The sequence below is a fragment of the Jaculus jaculus genome, chromosome 1 (assembly GCF_020740685.1).
Source record: "Jaculus jaculus isolate mJacJac1 chromosome 1, mJacJac1.mat.Y.cur, whole genome shotgun sequence".
Lineage (NCBI taxonomy): Eukaryota > Metazoa > Chordata > Mammalia > Rodentia > Dipodidae > Jaculus > Jaculus jaculus.
The window spans coordinates 55,610,507-55,635,591 of record NC_059102.1 but is presented as its reverse complement, the minus strand read 5'-3'; the positions used below and the strand labels follow the sequence as shown (position 1 = coordinate 55,635,591).

At 41.6% G+C, this 25,085-nt stretch overlaps 1 protein-coding gene across 6 annotated transcripts in view; it reads left to right on the top strand.

The window, feature by feature from the left end:
- Positions 1-25,085, top strand: part of Smarca2 (SWI/SNF related, matrix associated, actin dependent regulator of chromatin, subfamily a, member 2) — a 187,048-nt gene that overhangs the window by 5,641 nt on the left and 156,322 nt on the right. For 5 of the 6 annotated variants that reach the window (XM_045145734.1, XM_045145746.1, XM_045145727.1 and 2 more), the window contains exons 2-4: positions 10,500-10,764; positions 13,935-14,064; positions 20,642-21,067. In XM_045145734.1, the coding sequence (XP_045001669.1) occupies positions 10,540-10,764; positions 13,935-14,064; positions 20,642-21,067 (781 nt within the window). In that variant the 5' untranslated portion in view covers positions 10,500-10,539. Of the gene's footprint in view, positions 1-3,146; positions 3,186-10,499; positions 10,765-13,934; positions 14,065-20,641; positions 21,068-25,085 lie in introns of all 6 variants that reach the window. The other variant, XM_045145738.1, reaches the window with a different exon arrangement.

Sequence of the window (25,085 nt, the reverse complement as noted above, 5' to 3'; positions counted from 1 at the left end):
ATTACTGTTTATTATGACTTTATTATTTCTCCATGTTAGTACAGCACTTTCCTTGACAGTGATCAGGATCTATTAGAGCTTTTAAGTAATAAAAGTTTTAAAAATGTAGTTACAGATACTCGAATAGTTAATTATACCTTAGCAAACCATATAACTGATCTGATGAAATACAGTAGCCAAATGGCCCAGTTTTTTTTTTTTAAGGTTGAATAGAAATACCTCATTAATTCACTCACCTGGAATGATGCTTTAGATATGGAGTATAATATTTCAATTTCTGATATAAGTGGTACATTCCTGACCTTCTGGGTTCATACCACATTATTTTGTATTTAACACTTAGTCTCTTTTTTTTTTTTTTTTCAAGGCAGGGTCTCGCTGTAGTCCAGGCTGACCTGGAATTCACTATGTAGTCTCAGGGTGGCCTCAAACTCACAGCAATCCTCTTACCTCTGCCTCCTAAGTGCTGGGATTAAAGGCGTGCACCACCACACTGGCTTTGTATTCAACACTTAGTATGAATTGTGTTTTTCCTTTTTTTAAGCGGGCTATAGGAGTCATATGGGACATTTTGACAAGTATAACCAGGCTACAATTTTGTATGATTTAAAGCATTTAAGAATACCAAAATACTCCATCTTTAGACAGACAAGCATCAGGATAAACATTGGTCCTGTACCAATCTATGTTCATCATCTGTTGAGAAACTCTTCAGAAAGTGGTTCAATTTAAATATGGCCTGGCTGACTCTTGTAAATTGATGGAGTCCACAGAGGTTGAAATAAAGCTTAAAACGTCCCATTTAAAAACCATTAAGTATAATTATAATCTCTTCTTTTTAAAAACTGAATTTGGGGGTTAAAATTACTCAAAAGATGAGAAACAAATCTAAATGAAAAAGAAATCGACATATAAAGTGTAGTGGAACATGAGTTATCCAAGGGGAATTCTCCGTCAGTTTGTCTTAGGTTGTGCTTTTGTCATTGTGGGTCATGGTGTATTTCTTCACCTGCTTGATGTGGTAGAATCCAGGCTTTGCCATCCCACTGGGACATCAGCCTTTCCTGTGGAAAATGAATGTGAGTTAAGCCCTCTCCCATATTCCGCCATGCTTTGTGCAACAGGGCACGTAAGAGCTTTGCAAATATTTGTAATGACTTTTTTGTTTTGCTATGGTGCTGTGCTAAAATGCCATTAAGCAAAGTCCAAATTTCTGTTTCAAAAAAATTTTAAAAATGCAACAGTGGGGCTGGGGAAATGGCTTAGCGGTTAAGGTATTTGCCTGAGAAGTCTAAATATCCAGGTTCAATTCCCCAAGACCCACGTAAGCCAGATGCACAAGGTGGAGCATGTGTCTGGAGTTTGCAGTGGCTGGAAGCCCTGGCGTGCCCATTCTCTCCTGCCTCTTCCTCTCTCTCTCTCAAATAAATAAACAAATATTTTAAAAAATGCAATAGTAAGTTAGAATGGATGTGTTTTCCAGAATGTACCTGAATATTTAAACACAGGAGTAGTAATTGGAACTGCTGAATCCCTGTGGTGGAGAAAGGTCACAGCTAGCAAGCTCATCGGAGTTGATGGGGCAGATAAGGTCTTATTAGGAGGGGGAGGGTTGCAGAAGAGCAGGGTAGGGCTGGGGGTGGTGAATGCTGATTCCCTCAGATCTGAAGAAAGCCTGAGATCACAGGAGCCAAGCCTGAACAAGCTGTGGGAAGACCACTGTACCTGTTCTGACCTGGTTGCCTGGGGCAATAGGTCCCAGGAGGGAGAATTTTTTACAAGACAAAGCCAAAGGTTGTACAAAGATTTGACTTCTAGGCAAAAGCATGAATCTTTTATCTGTTGTGTGTTGGAGGTTGTCTCTCAGAAGTTTTGAGCCAAGGGCACTGACTCATGAACAAAGCAATATTTTAGATTAATCTAGCATATTTTGTATTCAAGTTCAGGGTGAAATTGAAGCTGTTAGAGGGATCCTGACAGTAATCCTTATTTGTATATAATAATTCACAATGTGTCTTCATATTAATATCCTGTTTGCTTCATCTCAAACTGGGCTTGTCATTGCTTCTATGATACCTATTTTGTGACAAGGAACTGAGCTGAGGTATTTTTGATTAAGTGAGTAACTTGAGTCTCAAACAGCCTGGCTGGAGGTGTCACTAGGGGATGATCTTGGAGTCCAGCCCTAAGGTGTGTTTGAGGGTGGATCTTGAGTCCTGCCCTAAGGTGTGAAAAGAGCAGTTTGAGTTGCTGGCTGCTTGTGTTTGGTGTTTGCTTGCTTTTGATGATTTCTCTCTGCTTGTATTTATGAATGTGAGTCAGCTTCTTCCACCATTCATGGTGTTTTTCATGGATCTATAAGCCAGACATAAATCCTTTCCTCCTATAAGCTGCTTCTGGTTGGATGTTTGTCCCAGTAATGAGGATACTGACTGAAACAGAACCCAAAGACACTAAGTGAATCTAGTTATGATAGATCAGTTTATGAGTGGCTGTTATCCATTCTTATTGCAATGGATTTGGAGAGAGTTAATTGTTGAATTTTGTGTGTGTGTGTGTGTGTGTGTGTGTGTGTGTCTTTGAAGTAACATCTCACTCTAGTCCAGGATGACCTGTGTGGTCCCAGTCTGGCCTTGAACTCATGGTGGTCCTTCTACCTCTGGTTCTTAAGCACTGAAATGAAAGAAAGGTGTGTACTACCATGTCTGACTCACTGTTGAATTTTTGTTGCTACTATGGAAGTCAGGACAAGTCCGTGTTGAATATTACTTTTTTGGGTTGGGGGTACCACTTAGCAGTTGCTCACTTGCCTATCAAGTATGAGGCCCTGGCTTCGATTCCTTGCCTTGCAAAAGAATTACCATGCAGCATATAAATGTATTGGTTGAGGATTACTACAAAGTTTAAGTGAGCCTTCCAACCAGAAACTTCTAAGTGTGCATTTCATATCTCTTATATGCTTAGTGTTTGAATAAAGCTGTCTTAGCAGAATATTATTGATTCCTATCACCAACCCAAAATGAAGTTGCTTTGGAAAAGAGCCTCATACAATCTGGGAAGGATAGACATATGTGTAAATATGCATGAATGGTTACATTTCAGGGTGTCTTGCTTTGAAACAAGCTTTTAAATTTTGTTTCTTTAAGACAGGGTCTCAGATAGCCCCGGCTGGCCTGTCTTTGCAGGTAAGGATGACCTTAAACGTCTTATCTTGCCTCTACTGGGTTCTTTTGCGTCCAATTCCAGAATTCTGGGATTATAGATATGAGTCACCATGCCAGGTTTCTGCAATGTTGGGGATCAACTCACGACCTTGTGTGCGCTAGGCAAGCATCTAGCAACTAAGCTGCTGTCCCAGCCTGCAACTAGCTTTAATGGTTTGGTTTGCTGGCTTCTGTTATGGCCAGTAGCCATTTGGGCTCACTAGGATTTCAGACTTAGTTAACCTATGCTTTCCTCTTCAACTACCAATAGACTTGAGTCCCAAATGAGAGGTGCTGAAGTGCTTCTTTGTTGAGGGACCCCTTGCACTTGGAGTTTTCTGATGGACACCTTTTTTTCACACAAGTTTTCCTGTGTGGGAATGTTGGTCCTCACGAGGGCAGTGTCAGCTGGGTCCCAGGTGGACGCCTGTAAGTTAGTAATGCGAGGTATCTGCCCGGGTGAGAGGGTGAAGCCAGGATCCTGTGCAGGCTGCATCTGGGGCTCACAGGGGACTAATTAGCACAGAAGAGGTTGTTGTCTTCTTCTGTTGTGTGCATAGCTTCCTCCAGAGCTTTTGCCAGGTCTGACTCTGGGCAGGGATGGTCCCAAGGCAGTTTGTTTAAAGTCAGGGCAGCAGTCAGGCACTTCCTAAATTTGTTTCCCTGATTGAAGGATGAAGGAGGGCTCACAAAAGCCAGAGAACAGAGCAAAGTTTTCATCCAACCACTTTTTAAAACATATTTGACTTTGAAATGAATGGCAAACTGACATGAATAACCATGAAAATGTGTTTTCAATGCTTTTCTAGGACTTTGAGGGAACAACTTACATTTGCGTTAAGCCCAGTGTGATTTTTACCCACATTACAAAGCCTGTTGTAAATGGTTCAGAGTTTCACCTTTCAGGTCAGGAAGCCATGTAGACCTTGGCAATTTTTTCACCATCTATGTAAACCTTGGCCTCTACACAAGGAGCTCCTGGTAGATTGTTTTCCTTTATCTTCACTTCTGTTATTACCTATATTTCACTCCTCCATCAACACTTAACACTGCTGTGTCCCAGTCCTAGACAAGTTGCTACTTCATGTGGAGGAATTATCAGTTTGTTTATTGAGAAGGCTATGCAGAAAACAAGAGTCAGCCTTTCAGGTCAGAGGAGATGTTTGAATCAACAGTTAACTCTTAAAAGAACTTTATCTTAACTATCTCTGGAGCCTTATCACTCTCCTGTAATAGCCAGAAAACTCTAGAAGACAGAGCTATTCTTAGGGCTGTGGATAGGCCTATTTCTTGTTTCTGATAGTTCATCTTTAACCTAGTCTTCAAAGTCTTTCTAGAAAGTGAGCAGTGGAAAGAGATTGGCTCTCCCAGGGGTCCTTAAGAACTAAAGTGCAGACCAATTTCAGTGGTGTTGCCAAGGTTTCTGAGCTTTCTCCAGCTCTTCCTGTTTCTAGAAAGTTCTGCGTTTCTAGACCTCAAGGTAACCCTACCTCCTTCACTGTGCTTTCCCTGAGTCCCCTCCTTCCTTCTGCCTTGTAAGCTGGAAGCTGTCCTTCCCCGCAGAGCTGTTTAGTGCTACTGCTGTGGGAAGCCGTGTTCAGTGCATCTATACTAGTCTAGAAGGCTCTTCTATCTTTTCTCATATTGTTGCTTATAAATATTACTTTCTTGTGGGACTTCCAGAGTCCCAGGTTTAACACTCTGAATTTTTTTTTTTTTTTTTATCGAGGTAGGATCTCACTGTAGCTCAGGCTGACTTGGAATTCACTATGGAGTTTCAGGGTGGCCTCGAACTCACGGTGATCCTCCTACATCTGCCTCCCGAGTGCTGGGATTAAAGGCATGCGCCACCACGCCCGGCTAACACTCTTGAATTTTATTTTCAACCTTATTGTTCTCTGGTAACTCCTCTGCTTTAGACACTCAATAAGGCTGAAAATACACAATAGAATTAGGTCATTTTGGATTTTTAAAATACAAAGAGAGATGGGAGGGAGAGGAAGAAAGAGAGTGCAGAATGGGCAAGCCATTCTCTTGATAACTGCAAGTGAATTCCAGACACCTGTGCCATCTTGTGCATTTGGTGTTATGTGCGTACAGAGAATCTAAACCAGGCTGTCTGGCTTTGCAAGCAAGCGCCTTTAACTGCTGAGCAATCTCTCCAGCCCCAACCTTTTGGATGTTTGATGAAACATTGGGACATCTTCAGGTTGCAATGTTATCTTCATCTCATTCTCTCTAGGGCTTCTTTGTACTTCTCTGTCCCTTGATAAATTAATATAGTGTCACAGTTAAATCCTGGTCCGTGCAAAGCACCTCTCCTGTTTCCGTCTTGTTTCATTGTCCTCCACTTTCTATATATCTACACTGGCTTAGTGGAAGAGCACTTGTGGTGGGTAGATAGCATTACATGTTATCCCTAAGTCAGTATGGTTAAGGGTGAAAATCTAGGATTAGCCAGCTAATGAGCTCCTCCACCTGGCTTTCCCTAAGAGTCTCTGTCCCTTTCTTCTCCAAATCACTAAAGAAAAGATGGAGGTGGTGATGGTGATTGTGGCGTAGGAGCTTAGGGGAAGAGTAGAGGGCTCAGGTAGCCTTGATGGTTAGTGGTAGGCCTGTCTGTAGTAGGTGTCTGGTGTCTGGCCTGGTTGGTGTAACAGCACTGAGGGTCAGAGTATAGAATGTTCTATTAAAGAGTTTGTTCCTATTTGCTATTTCACTTTGGACAAGTCATTCTCTTCCTTGTTGCCTCATGCTGTACTCATCTTTTCAATGAGAGCCTAACAAAATGTCCCCTCAATTCCAGTGACTAAAATTATTATGAAGTATAGAGAGGTGTGTTTAAGTCTCGCCACATGCATGGGGATCTTTGGAACTTCCTTGGATGGCAGTGAGACAGTTGGGTCTGTTTAGTTAGGTGCTCATAGTTGGAGTGGTGATCCTTCAAATGCAGTTGAACTGCTTTTAATATGCAGATGCCTAGGCTTTCTGACTAGAGGGCAGGGGGAGACTTTGAGTGAGGATGACTATGGGGTTTGGAGTTATGAGAAGTACAGCCAGGGCCTTTTATGTTTAAAAGCACACACTCCCTAGTTATAAAGGCAAGAATGTCCCTTGTGGAAAGAAGACAGGGTGTACTACTGAGAATTTCTTGCATCAGAACACAGTGGCCTGGCCCTCAGGGAGTGTGTTCTGAGGAAGCATTGTGGGGAGAGGAAGGGGCTGCCCTGCATGCCTCTGTAGCTGTGTGCTTCCCGGCACATTTTCTTCATTGTGTGAGGCACTTAGCTGTGGCACAGGTTGTTCTTTTCTGTGACAATGTAAAACTCCCTCCCACAATACAAAACAGATTGAGTTTCATCACTTGGCCAGTTCCAAACTCCACCACTGGGTCTGAGCCCTTGGGGCTGTTCCCCCTCTGTGGTAATGTGCCCACCTCCTCATCACCACCTCATCTCCCATCCTCTTTTTAGTGAGAAAAGGGCCGGCATTTATAGAGATACCAGGGGCAGAACCAGAGCTGCCAATCCTAGACATTAAGCCTTACCCACACCAACACCGAGGTAGTGATAATATCTGCTCAGCTTGAGATGTACACCTTTGTCATTTATACCCCCAAGTTTATACTGCAGGAAAGTGTCTTTGTGCATTTGATCTGAAAGTAAAGTTGCCACTAGAATTGTAGAGAAAGAAAAAGAAGTTGTGGCAACCAGCTTCATCTTTGCAAGGTCTTCTTCTTGGGTACACTTGGGTAATGAAAACCATGAAGAAATTCTGAGACAGTCCTACTGTTGGCAGGAGGTTCCATTGTTAGCTCTACCAAGCACAGGGTTGGATGAAGTTTTTGAGATGCTTTGTGGAGAAGTAGGCACCAAATCTGATAGATGGAGGAGCCCTGTGAGATTCTCCCATCCTATGTGTAGAGGAAAGCCAAGAGACTCAGGGGGAAAAGCACTTCTCCCAGGGCAGTATGCCTAAGACAGAACCCAGGTCTCTAGACTTCCCAGTTGGAAGTCAGCCAGTACCACGTTCAAGTTCTACGAGAGTCCAGATCCTGCCAGTCATTAGCTACGTGGCATGGAGTTAAATTGCAGTTTCTTAGCCACATACAGTCATTACACCCATGAGTTTGAGGGTTCTCTTATTACGTAGTTTCCTATGGAACATGTTCCTGTTTCAACATTCCTCTTAAAGGCCCATAATTTTCCATTTCCCTTTGAATATGCTCCCCCCCCACCGAAGTTTTTAATAGTTTCCTTTAACAACAGAAAAAGGGGCGGGGAAGAGGAGCACTTTTATGGGACTGGATGTGAGTAATTATAACATTCTCTGAGATTCCCAGATGAAAAGAGCGCAATGGGCTTATGTATACTAGATGTGAAACCCTGGACTGCCAGGCTAACCTGAGTACTTGCATCTTCCAGGTTCACATTTGTATTTTCCAAAATACCTCATGAAGCCCATTTCAAGGAAAATCATAACAGGAACTAAGAAATTTCCTTTAATTCACCAAAAAATAAAAGGATATATTACTTTGATATATATGAAAAAACATATTAATTTGTAGTACCCATAAACTGATGTCACCTTCCTAAATTTAAACTGCTGACTGAACATGTTTGTGTTTATGTGAAAGGGAGGTGGAACACAAAGAAGAAAAAGAAAAAAAAACCCACGTTATTTCTGCTTGCTTGTTAATCACATAAAAGTAAATAATAACATCTGGCTCTCTAGTGATTTCAAGGCCACAATTCACCCTAGAGTCTTCCTGGTTGTTTTTTTCTGTCTTGAGTCCACCTTGGAGCCCCTGCTTAAAATCATGATAATATAACCTTTACCTGATTACTATCTTAACCCTTATTTATTTATCAAAATGGCCTAAATTTTTGCCTACCTTTAAAGATTTATGAAACTATACCTTAAACACTTGTTACTCTGTAGTTTTTAATTTATAAATTCAATTGGATCCATTAGTAGTTTGCTCTTGAAGCTCTTCTGCAGTTAGATAGTTTATGGGGTTTCATCGTCATGTTTGAGGGAGAGTCTCACGCTGTTGCTTAGGCATTTCTGGAACTTACTATGTGGTCCATGCTAGCCTTGGATGCTTAGCACTCCTCCTCTCTCAGCTTCCCTGCAGCCCCTAGGCCTTGGCTATCATCAGGTAGTTTTTTGTTGTTGTTGTTGTTAATCATAAGGTAGTTTTGAACCCTTTCCACAGGTAGGTTGGAGGTGCTGGGGACACAAGAGTGGAGAAGAGCAAGTCTCTGCCTTCATGGGCCTCAAACTCTGGAGACTTGGTGATCGCATCTCACCAGGAATGGAGCTAAGGTGGCTTTTTGTAACTGCCTCTCTCCTTTCATTAACTGTGGAAAAGCCCTGCTCTGCTGGTACAGTCCAATTCCATCTTTTTCACTAGGTGGTGGATAAGCAAATCATGGAGGGTGTGTCATTCTGTCTTTTGTGAAGTTGACAGAAGAAAAAATGTTTCTGAGTGTACAGGTGTGTGCTTCTAAGATAATAGCACCAGCATGTGGAGATTTATTATCATAGTGGTATTTTCGCCACCTTGCTGGGGTCATTGATCATGTTTTTTTTTTTTGTTTTTTTTTTTGGTGGGGGGGAGGATCTTATGTAGCCCAGGCTGGCCTCCTTCACTGTGTAGCAAAGGACAACCTTGATTTTCTGATCCTCATCCGTTGACTTCCTTTGTGCTGGAAGTACCTGTCTGTATGCTGTGCTGGGCACCAAAGCCAGAGTATTGCGCGTTCAAGATGGGCCCTCCACTAGTTGAGCTATCCCCAGCCCTGAGAGGATGTGGAAAACACCCTTGTGTGTGCACAGGTGTGTGTGAGTGTGGAGGCACTCCTCAGTCATTGATTACCCTCTTTTTCCCTTATCCTCCCTTTACTCTGCCCCCTTCCTTCTTTTCTTCCTCTCTCCTTCTCTCTTTCCCTCCGTTTTTGCTTTTCTTTTATGTTGTGGACGGAACCCATTACACTGAGCTAAATCCCCAACAATGGTTCTTTTTTTTTTTTTTTTTTGAAACAATATCTCTCAGTAGTGTAGAACTTATCAAGTAGACTAGACTAGACTGGCCAGTGAGTCCCGGTTTCTTTCTGTGATTTCCCAGCACTGTGATTAAAAGGATAAGCCACCACTCTTGTTTTTTTTTTTTTTTGTTGTTGTTGTTTGTTTTTGTTTTGTTTTTCATGTTGTTCTAGGAATTGAACACCGGTTCTCATGCTTGTAAAGCAAACACTTTCCCAGTGGGTCTGTCTCCCCAGCCCCTAGCACACAGTTTTGTTTACTTACATTACTTCATATCCAAGGTGCAGTTGCATCCAGTCCATGAGGCCGTTCCTAGTGGGGCTGTCAAGAGGGCTTGGAGGGTGGGAGATGGAGGAGAGCTCTGCTGGGTTTGGGACACCAAATGCCCATGTTTAGCTCCCCACTTGGTAATCATGACAGCTGTACCAGGATCCTTGTTCAGAGACCTGAACTCTCCACTTGGTCTCTGGTTCAGTCACCTACCTAGAGGAAGACCATGTCTTCTCATGACCTGAGGTCCAGTGGAGATGGGGGGACATAAGGCTAAAGAACGCTTGCTTGCTGGGTCAGGCTGTTCTTTACATGTACTGTGGCATGTAAATCTCAAAAGGGGCAGTGCCACTGAACTTATCGAGTAATTGTATATGTGGGTATAGGAGCCCATATTTGTCTGATTCCTAGCATCCTGTCTCCTTTTTTCTATAATTGATATTTCTCTTTCATTCTCAACTGATGAAATGCATTTTTTTCCCCTTTTAAGTTAGAATTCTCTTGGAAGTTTCAAATGCCTTTTGGCTTACAAAAATGGGTTTTGGTTGGATACTTTTTAAAGACTTTTCTATTTCAGTGGCTTGGTCGCTAGGAGGGTGGGGCATTAGTGACTGCTAAGGTGCTCAAGCCAGTCTATAATGGAGAGCACCTGTTGTCTTTAGCAAGGAACTTCAGACTTGCTTAGATTGTGCTTATGTGTTAAATTTCGGTTTTCTCAGTGCGTCTTTTTGTATTTTGGATGATTTATATCTTTCAGGAGAATCCTTTAGAATATGTGTATGCTTTTTTTTTTTAGACAAGTGGCTTTCATAAAGATTGGGACAGGAGGACATATATCACATTCATTCAAACATCTGCAGTAGACAGGGCAGTTGTGTTTGATGTTAGTTACAGAAATTACACCATCAGATGTTCACAACTGATACTAACATCATTTTTAAAACCTTTTTCTTTCTTTCCTTTTTGTGTCCTCACCAGCTTAGTGTCACTCTGCTGACGAAAACGGTGGTAGAAGTCGATGTCCACACCCACAGACCCGGCTGCCATGCCCCACCCTGGGCCCTCACCAGGGCCTGGTCCCTCCCCTGGGCCAATTCTGGGGCCTAGTCCAGGACCAGGACCATCCCCAGGTTCAGTCCACAGCATGATGGGGCCAAGCCCTGGACCTCCCAGCGTATCACATCCTATGCCAACCATGGGCTCTGCAGACTTCCCACAGGAAGGCATGCACCAACTGCATAAGGTAAGGAAGAGCTGGTTCTCCTCTCGCTTGATCTTGTCTTCTGAATCCAGGATGCCAGCATTCCTGATGGAGATGGTCTTGTTCTCTATTATTGAGAACAGGAAGCTCTCGCTAGATATCTGTGTTATCTTGCCTATTGTTAAAAACATGTCTGTCAGCCAGATGTGATGGCTCATGCCTGTCATCCCAGCACTTGGGAGCCTGACAAGGTAGGAGGATGCCTGTGAGTTTGAGGGCAGCCTGGGATATAGAGTGATTTCCAGGTTATTCTAAGCTAGAGTGGGACCCTGTTTTTCAAAATGAATAAATGAATGAAAGAAAAAAAGAGAAAGAAAGAGAACAAATATGTCTGTAATCCTGATCCTCAGAGAACTGAGGCAAGAGTTAAGAGTTAATACATTTGAGGCTAAACATAAAGAGGCCTTGTCTCAAAAAAGAAAAGACAAAAAGAGAAAAAAAGAAACAAACCTAAAACAAAAACAAATCCAAACAACCAAAATCACATAATCACATATTATTTAAGGCATTTTCATTGAGACTGATAACCTGACAATGAAAATAAATAACTTTAAAAAAAATGCTGAGTTAGACCATGTAGTTTTGAAAAATTTTGTGACTATTGGGTTGAAGGTATTTTGGTTTTATGAGTGAGTAGATTAGTGACCATCTTCTTTTTATATCTATGTCTATTAACTTCAGAATAGTGAGTGAACGTTCTATGATAAGAAAAGGAAAGAAAAATCACATCTATCTGTGTATACCTGTGCTAGTACACTATTTTAAAATTTTTTATTTAGTCACTTGTAAGCAGAGAGAATAGACATATTTATTCATTACTCTGAAGTGTCCTCTTTTCACTTAATACCTTATCCTTGTAGTAGTCCCAGATTCTCTTCCTCCTTTAAATCCATGTTTTATCTTGTTAAATATCTAGAGAAATAAAGTTGCTTATTCTTATATTTTGGGTGACATGTTGACATCATTGATGCCATTGGGTTTAGGTTAATTTGGGAGCTGTATTCTAGATCTGATCTGTCACTTGTGAACCTCGAAGTGGGTTTTTGAATTTCAGATTGGCTTGTGGATGTCTCATCTTTCAGGAAAAGAGGAAAAATGAAGGGAAAACATTTATTTATTTATTCAGTATTTGAAATTATGAGAGTTGGTGGTGGTGAGCTTTGTTTTTGTTTTGCTTGTTTTGTTTTTTTTTTAAATATATTATTGGTGGGGCAGATACAGAGAGAATGAGCATGCCAGGGCCTCTAGCCACTGCAAATGAACTCCAGACTCATGTGCCACCTTGTGCATCCATCTGGCTTATGTGGGTACTGGGGAATCAAATCTGGGTCCTTAGGTTTCTAAGCAAGTGTCTTAATTACTAAGCCATCTCTCCAGCCCTGTTTTGATTTTTTTTTTTTTTTTAAAGCATAGTCTCATTCTAGCCCAGGCTGTTCTGTAACTAACTTATTCTGTAGCTTCAGTCTGGCCACAAACTCACATCAAATTCATGGTGATGCACCTATCTTACCTTTCTGAGCATGGTAATTAGAGGCATGTGCCACTATGCCAGGCCTGGTGGTGTTTTTCTTTTTATAGGTGTTTTATTTATAGCTATGCCTCTGATCCCTCCTATCTTTGCTACCTACATTCTTATGTTCTCATTCTCTCCCTTCCTGGATACTCCTTTGTCTTTGATGTTTCTCTCACTTCTTGGAGAGCTTTGCAGTTTTTGCCATTCTGCTTCTCCTTCTCGGTTTTGTGTGTGAGGACCTGCCTGAACCCCATTGAGCGCACACCTGCTGGCCAGATGCCTTCATTTTTCTTTCTGTAGGCTGCTGTAATCCAGTCTTACTCCTCCTCCTTCCCCTGAGCTTCCGCCTTTTCTTTTTCAACATCACTGGAAATAAACAAACAAGTGGCCTAACTGCATCTGCAGTGCCGCTTCGATTTCCTCTCTATTATTACTATTTAACAGACTCAGTGACACTCTTTATACCAGATTTTTCTCATTTTTCTTCTGAACATCCTCTTTATGGTGAATTTTCCCTCTTTTCAAGTGCATGCTTTTGACTCTGCAGAAATTAAGTTTCTTTTCTCCAAAACTGCAAACACTCATACTTTCTTGCTTGAAGTCATTTGGTTTCTATAAACTCTTGGAAATATTCCTTTTAGGCTGTTTTGAAAATTGCTATTACAGTTTGGGGAAGAATAGACTTTTCCTTTCCCAAACACATGCTCTGTTGTCCAATTCTGGATTGGATTAACATCAGTTCAATAGCTATTTATTGTGTGTCTGTCATGCACTGGCCTCAGGTCCAGGGTCCAGCCCTATATTTGTTATTTATTTCTAGCTTGTGCCTTTAACCTCTTCCAGTGTCTCTCCCTCTGGGGTATCACTGTCTGTCTTTAACTCCATCCTTTTCAGTACTCACCCCTCCCCTCACTTTTCACCCTGTCTGTTCTTCTCTTCCCAACTGCCATGGAACCTTCTGGTTTGAACTTTTTAACTTTCCATAGTTCCTTCCTCTCCAATGAAGAAAAATTACCTAGAAAATAGGTTATCACAGACAGTTCAGATAGCCTTCCTTTATCCATCAGACTGGCTGTTAACCTAGAACAGGTTTCAAGTCTACGTAGATTGGTATGGAAGAATAACTTTTGTTTCTTTACCTTGTAAATATTGGCAGGTCGCAGCATGACCAAAGAGAAAAATCCAACAATTTGAAAAGCCTTAACTCTTGATTTGCAGATGGTTTTGCTGATCCTCTTGTTTTCCTTGGGAGGTATAAAAATATATGACTCTAGAATGAGTAATAAATGATTTGCCATACATTTAGAGACTTTGAGGAGGGGCCTTAAAACTCTAGATAGAAATACTAAGGAAGTGTCTAGGGCTATAGAGATGGCTTAGTATTAATGGCACTTGATTACAAAACCTTATGCCCCAGGTTTAAATCCCCAGTGCCCACATAAAGCCAGATACACAAAGTGGCACATAAGTTTGAAGTTTGTTAGCGGTGGCAGGATGCCCTGGCACACCCATTTCCCTACCCTCTCTCTCCCTTTCTCTTCTGCTCTCTCTCTCTCTGCTTGTAATTAAATAAAAATATTTTAAAAATAATAACAATAAAAAAAGAACTGTCTAATAAGATGCCCTTTAAATGTTTCAGCCCATGGATGGGATGCATGACAAAGGGATCGTGGAAGATATCCACTGCGGATCCATGAAGGGATCCAGTATGCGCCCACCACACCCAGGAATGGGCCCTCCACAGAGCCCAATGGATCAGCACAGCCAAGGTTTGTTCTGCTGCACACCAGAGTTTGGTAGTATCATAGTATTTTGGTCTTTAATTTGGGTGTTTTAACTATGACTTTTAAAAACATGAGTGTAAGGAAGGTTGAATCTAGCTAGTTTCTTTTCCCTAAAGAAATCTGTCACCTTCCTAACCTACAAAGTTTTTATTATTCATATGGACAGTTTTATTTCCAAAGTTCTAGTCATCTTACTAGACACCATGTGTCTAAACATGGCTTGATGTCCTTTATACTGGATCTTCCAAGGTTACCCCAAATTTCTGGTTCGGGGAGCTGAAGCTTAGAGAATTTCCTTTGTTTCTGTAAAGATATATTCCCAATCCTGGTAGAATCATAAAAATTCTCTCTATCTTCCTGCCAGGGATCAGCCATCATAGATGTTATGGTAATATGAGCCAAACCACTGCAGCCCTCGCGTTTCATGCACCAATGTATGGCATAAGCGGTGGTGTTTTCTGGCAGTGAAATTGCCTATCATCATTGCTGGTGGATGGCTCTGTTAGTTTCCTTGGGCTGCCATAGCAACCAACTATAATCTGAGTGGCCTTTCACAGATCTATGTACTAAAATTTCACAATAAGAATGTTATCAGTGTCATGTTGTTTCTGAAGGCTTTAGGGAAGAACCCTTCCTAGCTTCTTCCTAAACTTGGCTGATTGCTTATAATTTTTGGCATTCTTGTCCTCACCTTAATAGGTGAGTCACTGTATTCTCTGCCTTCATTGTCATGTAGCATATTTACTGTCTCTGACTCTGTATCCAAATGTCCCTCTTTGATAAGGGCACTGTTTGGATTCAGATAGGCCCTAATATAGAACGACTTCAATTTAATTTGGTTATATCCACATAGACCTTATTTCAAAATAAGGTTGCAATTACAAGAAGTTAATTAGGACGTCAGCATATTTCTTTGGGGTAAGAGCACATGCAATTCAGTCTGCAGCAATGTGCAAATCAATATATGGTATATGTCTTTTCTTCATGCTGAATGTGTCATCTTATCTTACTTCTGTTGAAGGCATATTAAGGTACCTCAAAGCCCTTTAAATGCACCATAGCTTGATTTCAGAATCATCGCTTTGTCATGGTTAATTTTACAGTGTGGGGCATGTGTTAGCCTGGTGTTAGTTGATATTGGTATGTAGACATTTAGTGGGGAGCATGTGGCTTATGTTTGTGCATAATCCTCCAGCTACAACCAGATCCACTGGGGGAAAGACTTGTCTGTGAGGATTTAGAGAAATATATTCACACTTGTTTTCTTTTGAAATATAAATAAGAAACTCACAAAGGCTGGTATCAGAGTGCCTCTCCACTAATATTTGCAGTCTTTGAACATGTAAGACTCTGATCTGAATTTTGGTGGCAGGCAGGCATAATTGACAGAGATGACTCAAAAACTCTGGACCATGTCAGAAAAGCAGTCTGAAGGATTGCAGCTTTTTTTTTTTTTTTTTTGTAGTACAGGAAGCAGAATGTTGACTCATTGAATGTTAAGAGTGAATTAAAAAATACTTCTAGTTTGACCATTTAATTTCTGAGGGACCAGGTGTGTTTGTAAAGCTAATGGAGATCTTGGTTTTAATGCCTGGGAGGTAAGATGAGTTACATGCAGTGATTCTTAAAGCCAGGTGCTTCTGACATCCTAGCACCTCTAGAATTGTGCTGCATGAGATTCTGCAAAACCACCACCACCACACACACACACACACACACACGCACGCACGCACGCACGCACACATATACATATATATATACGCTTATATATGTGTGTGTGTTTGTGTATATATACCTGAGATGCTCAAACTAAAATTGAATTGATATCAGTTTGCATTTATTTTTCTTAAAATTTCTTGGTTTGGTTCACCTCAACTTAAAAATGATGTCTTATTCATTTTGTAATTTCAAACACTTTGCAGGGTGGTTATAGCACATGACTGGATACTTAGTAACTTTTGTTCGTTTAGATATATAAATAAATCTGTATGTTCAAAAGCCAAGAATTACATGGACCTCAATTTTATATGAATTCTATAAATTATAATTACTTTGTTACCTTGAAATGTGAAGGTGTGCACTGAGTAGAGCCAGAAATCGCATGTGATATTCTCTGAAATGGTAAAGTGCCCTACAGGCTGGTGAAGAAGTTATTTAAAGGCATATTTTTGAATAGTGCAGTGTTGGTATAATACATTCTTATTCTATATAATGATTTTAAAAGAATTTAGTCTTGATGATGGTGTGTGTCTTTAAAAAATCCCATTGTAGAAAGACCTTTCTAAATACACAGGTTGAGAGAGAGGTGGCATTGATCAGAGGCTGCCAGTCGTAACTACCTCACAACCTATTAGGTAACTTTTGGATATTAGTTGGGAAGCAAAACTTTTCCTACGATAAGTACTGAATGGTATACTCTATAGTCCCAATAATAATGTTATTTATTTTTAGCTTAATGGATAGGAAAAGCGTTTTTAAAGATAGGTGTATATTAAATGGTATTTTGTGTGTGTAGAGAGAGACCAGGAGAGAGCTTATTGCTTCTCTCCAAGCCAAGTTGAAACTGTGGGGTGATAATGGCCTTTGAAGACAAGAGTAGGAAAAGTGCCTTATTTTTATTTTCAAGTTAGTGTCCTGCTCTGGCCCAGGCTGGCCTGGAATTCACTATGTAGTCTCAGGGTGGCCTCAAACTCACTGCAATCCTCCTACCTCTGCCTCCCAAGTGCTGGGATTAAAGACATGCACCACCACACCCAAGTAAAAGTATCATTTAAAAATATATTTTTTATTTTAAGTATTTATTTAATAGACAGAAAAGGAAGCAGAGAGACAGAAACAGAGAGAATGGGTGCCCCAGGGACTCCAGCCACTGAGCCACCTCGTGTGTCTGGCTAATATAGGTTCTGGGGAATTGAACCTAGGTCCTTTGGCTTTTCAGGCAAACACCTTAACTCCTAAGCCATCTCTCCCAACCAAAGTGCCATTTTTAACATGGCTTTTGAATAAGAAAATCTAAGAAAATTTCCAAGAGTAGAATTGTACTGACATTGTCACCCTCAGACAAATGTATATTTATTTCATGGCAATTTCTTTGCTCTGTTTGATTAACTAAAGATAATTACCAAAATATGTTATGCTGTTGTATCATTTGATTCTGTTTCCCCCAAGTTCTGTGGAATACTATAAGCGGCTGATATACTGTTACATTTGTAACATCATGTGGTGACAGAATGCTTCAATTAACATCTGTAAATGTCGAGGAAACAATTTCTTCACACCTCTGATTTCTTACCAATTTGAGGTGCAATGTTGCTATATTAATGAATTATGGAATATCATTTTTTATTCTACTGTCAAATTTTCTTCTTGCCATATTGGAAGTAAATGTTTTTGGGTTTGATATCACATTGGCCAGATGTGTTACTTCACTGTGCATCATCGTTACAAAATAGTTGAGACAATCCACCTAAAAGAAGGAAATGTTTATTTTGGCACAGTTTCAATCCAATTTGGTCCTGTTGACTTGGGCCTGTGGCAGAAAAGTGTATCACAGCAGGAGCAGGTGGTAAGGGTGGCCTGCCTACTTCATGGCATCCCACAAGCAGAAAGTAGGGGAGAAAGGAGGGAGGGAAGGGGGGGGGGGAGGGAGAGAGAGAGAGAGAGAAGGAAAACACAAGTAGGAGCCAGGGTCTCTGTAAGTATCCCTGTCAATATAGCATACCTCCAATGACCTAGTAATGTCTATTTAGTAGGCACTACCTCTTAAAGGTTCCACCACTACCCAGTGGTGAGGACCAAAGCTTCACCCAACACATGGATCTTTAGAGAACATCTAGGTAAAACTGCAGTACTGGGTTCTATTTTTAAGAGTTTGCGTTTTTCCACTTAACATCTATTTCATCTTTGTACCACTCCTTGGTCCTGTCTTAGTTTCATAACAAAGTCATACTTAGTAGTTTAAAAGAATGGTTTGATAAATTGCTTTGTAGTTGAGTTTACACTGGTTGGTTTATATGTTGGTCCATTGTCAGACTTCCTATGATTTATGGGTGAGCTTTTAATGGACAATTTTAGGACATAAGAATGACCAAATGCACAGGCTATTGTTGAGGTGCTTTGTTATTCACCAAAATTAAATGGTAACAGCCTATTGCTGAGGATACCATGTACTTCCACTGCAGGACACTGAGAAATCAAGCTGAAACTGAGCTGAAATGTAAGGAAAGAAGGGAGGGAGGGAGTGAGGGAAGGAGGAAGGGTGGGAGGAAGAAAGAAAGGAGGGAGGAATGGAGGACAGGTCAGAAAGCAAGAGATGTGATTCATTTTAATTCCAAGTAATATTCTTCTATTATGAAAATAGTAGATTTTTATGGTGGGAAGGGTTTTCCCCTTGTACTAGATTTAGGGCTGGCCAGACAGATGTGTAATGTGCACTGTCATTTTGCACTAGCATTGCAATTAACGGATGGATGAAAGCTTCATTAACAAGGAAAAATATTAATGACAAAAGTTAAGAATCTGTTATTGATACCCTGTAAGTATTGTAGTTATAAATAACACTTTGGGATTTAAATTCCTGCTAGTTGATGTAAGTTCAAAACATATAGCATTTCTCTAATAAATAGCATGTGATGAACCTTCTGATAATTGTTGAATGCACGTATTCATTAAAGGATATAGCCCTTTGATCTTTATATATCCTGATTTATTTTTGGACCTTGTTGACATTATTAAAATTTGCACTTTTTTAAAACTTAATGTAGCTGTTTGATTGCTGTAGCCACTTTGTGTTTCCTCCATCTTGGATCTCCCTCCCCCTCACAATACTCAGCCATAAGTTATTCTAGGACTTGTTTGGCCAGGGGCTGTATCTTCTGAATAAGTCCTTTGAAATTGTAAATTTTGTCTCTCATGAGAAAAGTGTTCTTATATTTTCCCAATTAGATCTCTTATAACCCAAACAGTGGTATGCATGGAGGTCTTTGAAACTTTTAAATCCTTGATTTAATTTTACAAAACAAAGTGAACTACCAAGATTTGCTTATGTGACTTTGAGTGACTCCTTACTCTATGATCCTCAGTACCCTCACTTTAAAATCCAAGGTAGTGGGCTGAAGAGATGGCTTAGTGGTTATGGCACTTGCATGCGAAGACAAAGGACCCAGGTTTTATTCCCCAGGACCCATGTAAGCCACATGCACAAGGGACACATGGATCTGGAGTTCGTTTGCAGTGGCTAGAGGCCTTGGTGTACCCATTCTGTCTCTGTCAGTCTCTCTTCTATCTCTCTCTGCTTGCAAATAAATAAATAAAATAAATATCCGAGGTAGCAGTGTGCACACTTGAGGGTTGCTGTGAGGATTGGTGTGGTAGTATGTGCTGTCCCCTTTACCTTTTCTGTGTTTCACCTGCCTGCTAACACCCACCTTACCTGTGGTGAAGCAGTCATTTGCAGATCAGTGACCTCCCCAGAATGTTATTGACACCTAGTGACTTAACAAGTGACCGGTGGCATTAAGACTGCAAGTACCAGGCTGGCGTGGTGGTGCATGCCTTTGATCCCAGCACTTGGGAGGCAGAGGTAGGAGGACCCCCATGAGTTCAAGGCCACCCTAAGACTACATAGTGAATTCCAAGTCAGCCTGGACTAGAGTGAGACCCTGCCATAAAAAACCAAAAAAAAAAAAAAAAAAAAAAAAAAAGACCTCAAGTACCCTCACTCCTTCCCTGACATAATTTAGGAAGTTTATTTGTCTTATATCCTAGAGTTTTTATAGTGGATTTATCTTCAGGACGCACTGTAGGAGCTGGCTTGATAATACACTCCCTCCTCCTCCCCCGCCAGGTAGAGTTTCACTCTAGTCCAGGCGGACACCTTTCCATACTCCTTCTGGTGTCTCTGCGCCTCCGGAATAAGCCATGTGCATTCACTCCTTGGATCAGCCTCTGAGAGAGAACTCCGCTGAGACAGTATGTAGTCTTTTCTCAGTGGCTATAATACCGTAGGTCTCAGTAATTGCAAATTACTCACAATTTGCATGATAATAACCCAAGTGTTTGGTTTCCTCATAAGACACACTTTCTCCTGCACTGAGATGCCTTCCTGTTCTGTTTTGACTAGCACTGCCTAGAATGTGCAGCACTGGCCTTTGCAGCTCTCCCTTTAGCTGTGCAACAACCACTAGCGGTTTGCCTTCTAGGGTACATGTGGGTCTCGACCACTTGGAATATGGCTAGTCCAAATCAAGACATCTGTGAGTATAAAATACTGGATGTAAAAGATTTATTGGGAAAAAAATGTAAAAGTTTGAAATGCTAAACTTAGGATGTTAAGTAAACTATCACTAAAACTATATTTCTTTTACTTTTTTTAATGTTCCCAGTAGAGAATTTTAAATGACATATAAATATACATTAAAGTTTTAAACTATATGTAACTGTTGAGCCGTCCATCATTTAGATCTTGATCATATGGTGCTGTATTAGCAGACGATCAGAGCAGTCAGGCATCTCTCTAAGGGTCATCTGCGGCACTTTGTGATCTATTTGTGTTTTATTTTAGGTTATATGTCTCCACACCCATCTCCACTGGGAGCCCCAGAGCACGTCTCCAGCCCAATATCTGGAGGAGGCCCAACCCCACCCCAGATGCCACCGAGCCAAGCGGGGCCCCTCATCCCAGGTGATCTGCAGGCGATGAACCAGTCCAACAGAGGCCCTTCACCTTTCAGCCCTGTCCAGCTACATCAGCTTCGAGCTCAGATTTTGGCTTACAAAATGTTGGCCCGAGGCCAGCCCCTCCCTGAAACACTGCAGCTTGCAGTCCAGGGGAAAAGGACGTTGCCTGGCATGCAGCAACAGCAGCAGCAGCCACAACAGCAGCAGCAGCCGCAGCAGCAACCGCAGCAGCCACAGCAGCAGCCACAGCAGCAGGCGCCCCAGCCCCAACAGCAACAGCCGTCACTTGTTAACTACAACAGACCATCTGGTAGGTTAATATGGAACCCAGTGGCTCACACCACGGTCCAGTTTGGATAAGCAGGCCTGCTCACACTTAGTAACACAGGCTTGGTCGATGAAGTCTGGGGCTGACTGGGCCCTTTGTAGCCCCTCCCTTTACTCACTCCCCTTAGATTGCCTGAGATCCTTATTCTGCCATAGAATCTCAGAGCAGTGTTTCTTAACCTTTCGAGATGCTCATGTAAGTCGTGGACCTCTGGAAATAGCACATTAGCCTATGATTTTCCATTCTCTTACAAGAGGTACAGGTTGCTGGGAAGCTCACCCATCCTCCCCAGGTTAGGGACCCCTGTGTCCACTGCATCTATCTACAAAACCCCCTCCTTAAATTGGCCCCCAACTGAGTCTTTCTATATTTGTTGATTTATTTCTTCTCCTTTTCGGTTGGAAAAACATTTGAAGGAGACGTACAGGAGACCTGTAGTAAAATAATTATCAAGTAGAAAATCAGAGAGAAGGGAAAATTATAAAAGAAGCAAGAAATCGAGGTCAGGAATGTAGCGCCCACAGAGCTCTCGTAGTTGCTGTGCTGAGCTTCAAAGATGACTGAGTTTCCTGACAGAGCCACAAGGAGATGGGGTCATGGACCTAATTCTCACCATTCAGAAGGAAGTTGCTTACCAATTTCTCAGAGGACACAAAGCTATTTCTGGCATGAGAATATAAAGTAGCTCTTCCAGGTGTGATTATTCTTGAAATGACAGTCGTTCCCTGGTATCTGAGGTAGATTGCTTCTAGGACCCCCAGTGGATACCAAAATCTATGATGTTCAAGTCCTTTACATAAAATGTGGTGTAGCATTTGCATGTAACTTACACATATTCTCCTGAATGCTTTAAATCATCCCTAGATTACTTGTAATAAATACTGAATGTATGTGAATGCCATGTGAGTGGTTGATAGACTACACTGTCTAGGGAATAATGACAAGAAAAGTCTGTACGTGGTCAAGGCCTGTGCATTTTTTTCTTGAATATTTTCTACCTGTGGTTGGTTGGATTATCCGATGTGGAACCTACCAATACATAAACCTGACAGGGCTTCTTTTGTTATCTTCATTATCATTATCATTATTATAAAAGGCTGTGTACGATAGAGACATCAGTAGCATTTGTCCATAGTAGAGAGTGGGATCCGCATGGCCAGTTTCTTAGGCTTCCTGGGATGAACTCAGAGTCTATGATATTATGCAATGGGTGGAGATGCATGCCTTTGGAGTGCAGGGAAGTTAGGCTGGGTCCTGCTGATGGAACTCAGAGGTATAGGGGCTGTTGTGTGGTTTTCCATGGAATTACATATTCTAGCATGGTTTTTGTTAGATAAGCCGAGTTTTGGGTTCAGCTCTGGTGAGCACTTCGGATTGTGGGGAGTAGGACGCTCCCTAGACATTGGTGAAACTCTTTCCTATGAGTGTTCTCCACTTAACTTGGACAAGCCCAGGCATACTTGTCACTGAGAACAGCTAGTTCAGGAAGTTCATGTCTACCTAGGTTTGGGAACTTGGACAAGGGGAAGTATTTTATTTCTATATTCTCACTTTGGAGTTTGTGCATCTTTTCTAGTAAACCCAGTAGAAGTGCTGTGCTACATGAAAGACAAACTCTTCTTAATTGTAAAATGGAATTTAAAATGAGGTGGCTTAAACCAGGCACGCTCAAGTGGTTGAGCCAGTTGAGTCATGAATTTAAGGCTAGCCTGGGTTACATAGCGAGATATTGTCTCAGAAACAGACTTGGGGTGCCACTCAGTGGTGGAGTGCTTTCCTCACATCTGTAAGCCAAGGTCTTAGGTCAAACCCTGGCTCCACAAGGAAGGAAGCGGGGGATGGTAGGAATGAGGGACGGAAGAAGGGTGTGTTAGTCTGTTCAGGTTACATCAATGTGTGGTAAACTGGGTTCATGAAGAACAATTTTCTCATAGTTCTGGAGACTGAGACACCCAGCATCACAGTGTTAGCAGATCTGCCATGGAGTGAGAGCCTGCTGGCTTTCTGGTTCATGGATGTCACCTTATTGCTCTGACCACATGGTGGAAGAAGTGAAGATACTCTCTGGGGTCTCTAAAAATGGTCTTTAATCACATTTGTGGAAATTCTTTCCATTGCTGAATTCCCTGCCTTCGAATACCATCTACTTGAGGGTTCAGATTCCAGTAGAGGAGTTTGGAGAGGGGACACAAATACTTAGAACCTAGCAGTGCGTTGTGTTGTTTTGAGACGTGGCCTCACCAGGTATCCTTGGCTGGTCTGGAAATCACAGTGTAGCCCAGGCTGGCCTCAAACCGTCTGCTGTCCTTCTGCCTCTGTTTTCTGAGTGCCCTCATGCCTGGCATAGCAGTATCAGTATGTTTTTGTTTGATTGTTTTCTTTTCTTTCTGTTTGTTTTTGTTTTTCAAGGTAGGACCTAGCTCAGGCTGACCTGGGATTCACTATGTAGTCTAAGGGTGGCCTCAAACTCACGGCGATCCTCTTACCTCTGCCTCCCAAGTACTGGTATTAAAGGTGTGTGCCAGCACACCCGGCACTATCATTATTGTTATGTTTTTAATGAGCAAAAAAGTCTATCATTTTATTTCCAGATTTCTCTGTGGCTTCCAGGGAGTCATTTAGTAGATCATGTAGGACCAAACAATAGGCCTGGAAAGATCACCCCCAAATCCACAGGGAGAATGGCAGTTTAAGCCCAAAATAGGCTTTAAAAGTGAAAAAGTTCAGCTCTTGAGAATTCATCAAGATGGAAAGAAAAAGTTTCTGTGCCTGTGCAGTTGTGTATTTTAGACTCCCCCTCGCTCCATCCTCTAAAAGGACACATGTCACCTCTCCTGAATGCAGGGAGAGACCAGACCCAGAGCCTACCAATCTGCTTGTGTTTTTAACCATTTTTCCCCAGATGAGTGCCTTCCTGTCCAAACTTCTCAAGACCAGGGAAAGTATCTGTGAAGTATGTCCCACAGTGCAAGCCATTGCTCCCATGTGTGAAGCGTGGAGCACTGCCGCTTCCCATCCGAGCGCCTTTTTAGTCTTCGTCCAGACACACAGCGAGCAGAATCCGTCAACTTCACCTCATGCATCTCAGTGTATGTAGAGCGTTATCAGTAGTAGTATAGTGGTAGCTAACTGGTTATGATGGGACAGCTGATGACTCATTTTTAATCTTTTTAATATTTTAGTTATATTTGAGAGAGAAAGAGGGAGAGACAGAGGCAGAGAGAGAGGGAAAGAGGCAGATAGAGAATGGACACACTAGGGCCTTCAGCCCCTGCAAACAGACTCCAGAAAGTATGCACCACCTTGTGCATCTGGTTTACGTGGGTCCTGGGGAATCAAACCTGGGTCCTTTAGCTTTGTAGGCAAATGCCTTAACCACTAAGCCTTCCCTCCAGCCCTCATTGTTGTTTTTAAAAATGACCTAAACACAGCAGGAAAAGATTCTGCAATATTATTAAGAAGGGTAGGAAGCTGAGAGGCCTTTCCACCCAAGTATAAGGTAATAGGACAATATGAAGTAGTAATGGGTAAGGCTTCAGGTAACTAGGCACATGTACATAGCCAAGAATTTATGTCTGCTAACCCTAAGTGTGCAACCCATTTTCTGGACCATTGCAGAAGAGGGGAGCCCTTCTTAACTGTCTACATTCAGTGTCTACTCTTTCATGATCAGTCCCTGTCAACAGAGGGAATTCATTTTATTACCCATGAATCCTGTCTCTGTTAGCAACAGTTATGTGTAATAAGAAATTAGGTTCTTGGGTACATAGGGTTTTATGGCCAAGTGGACAAGGAGGTCATGGGTGAGAAAGCAACGCGACTGTCCCTTTCAAACAGAGCAACACATTCTGCCACTATTGGGAGCATCTGACAGCATTGCTAAACTTATCCAAAAATCTGATTTCAGAGGGATATGACCTGACTGGAGGAAGGCATGATTTTGTTTGTTTAGATTGACATTTAGGACAATTTAAAACTTTTCAAAAATTTTTAAAGGTCA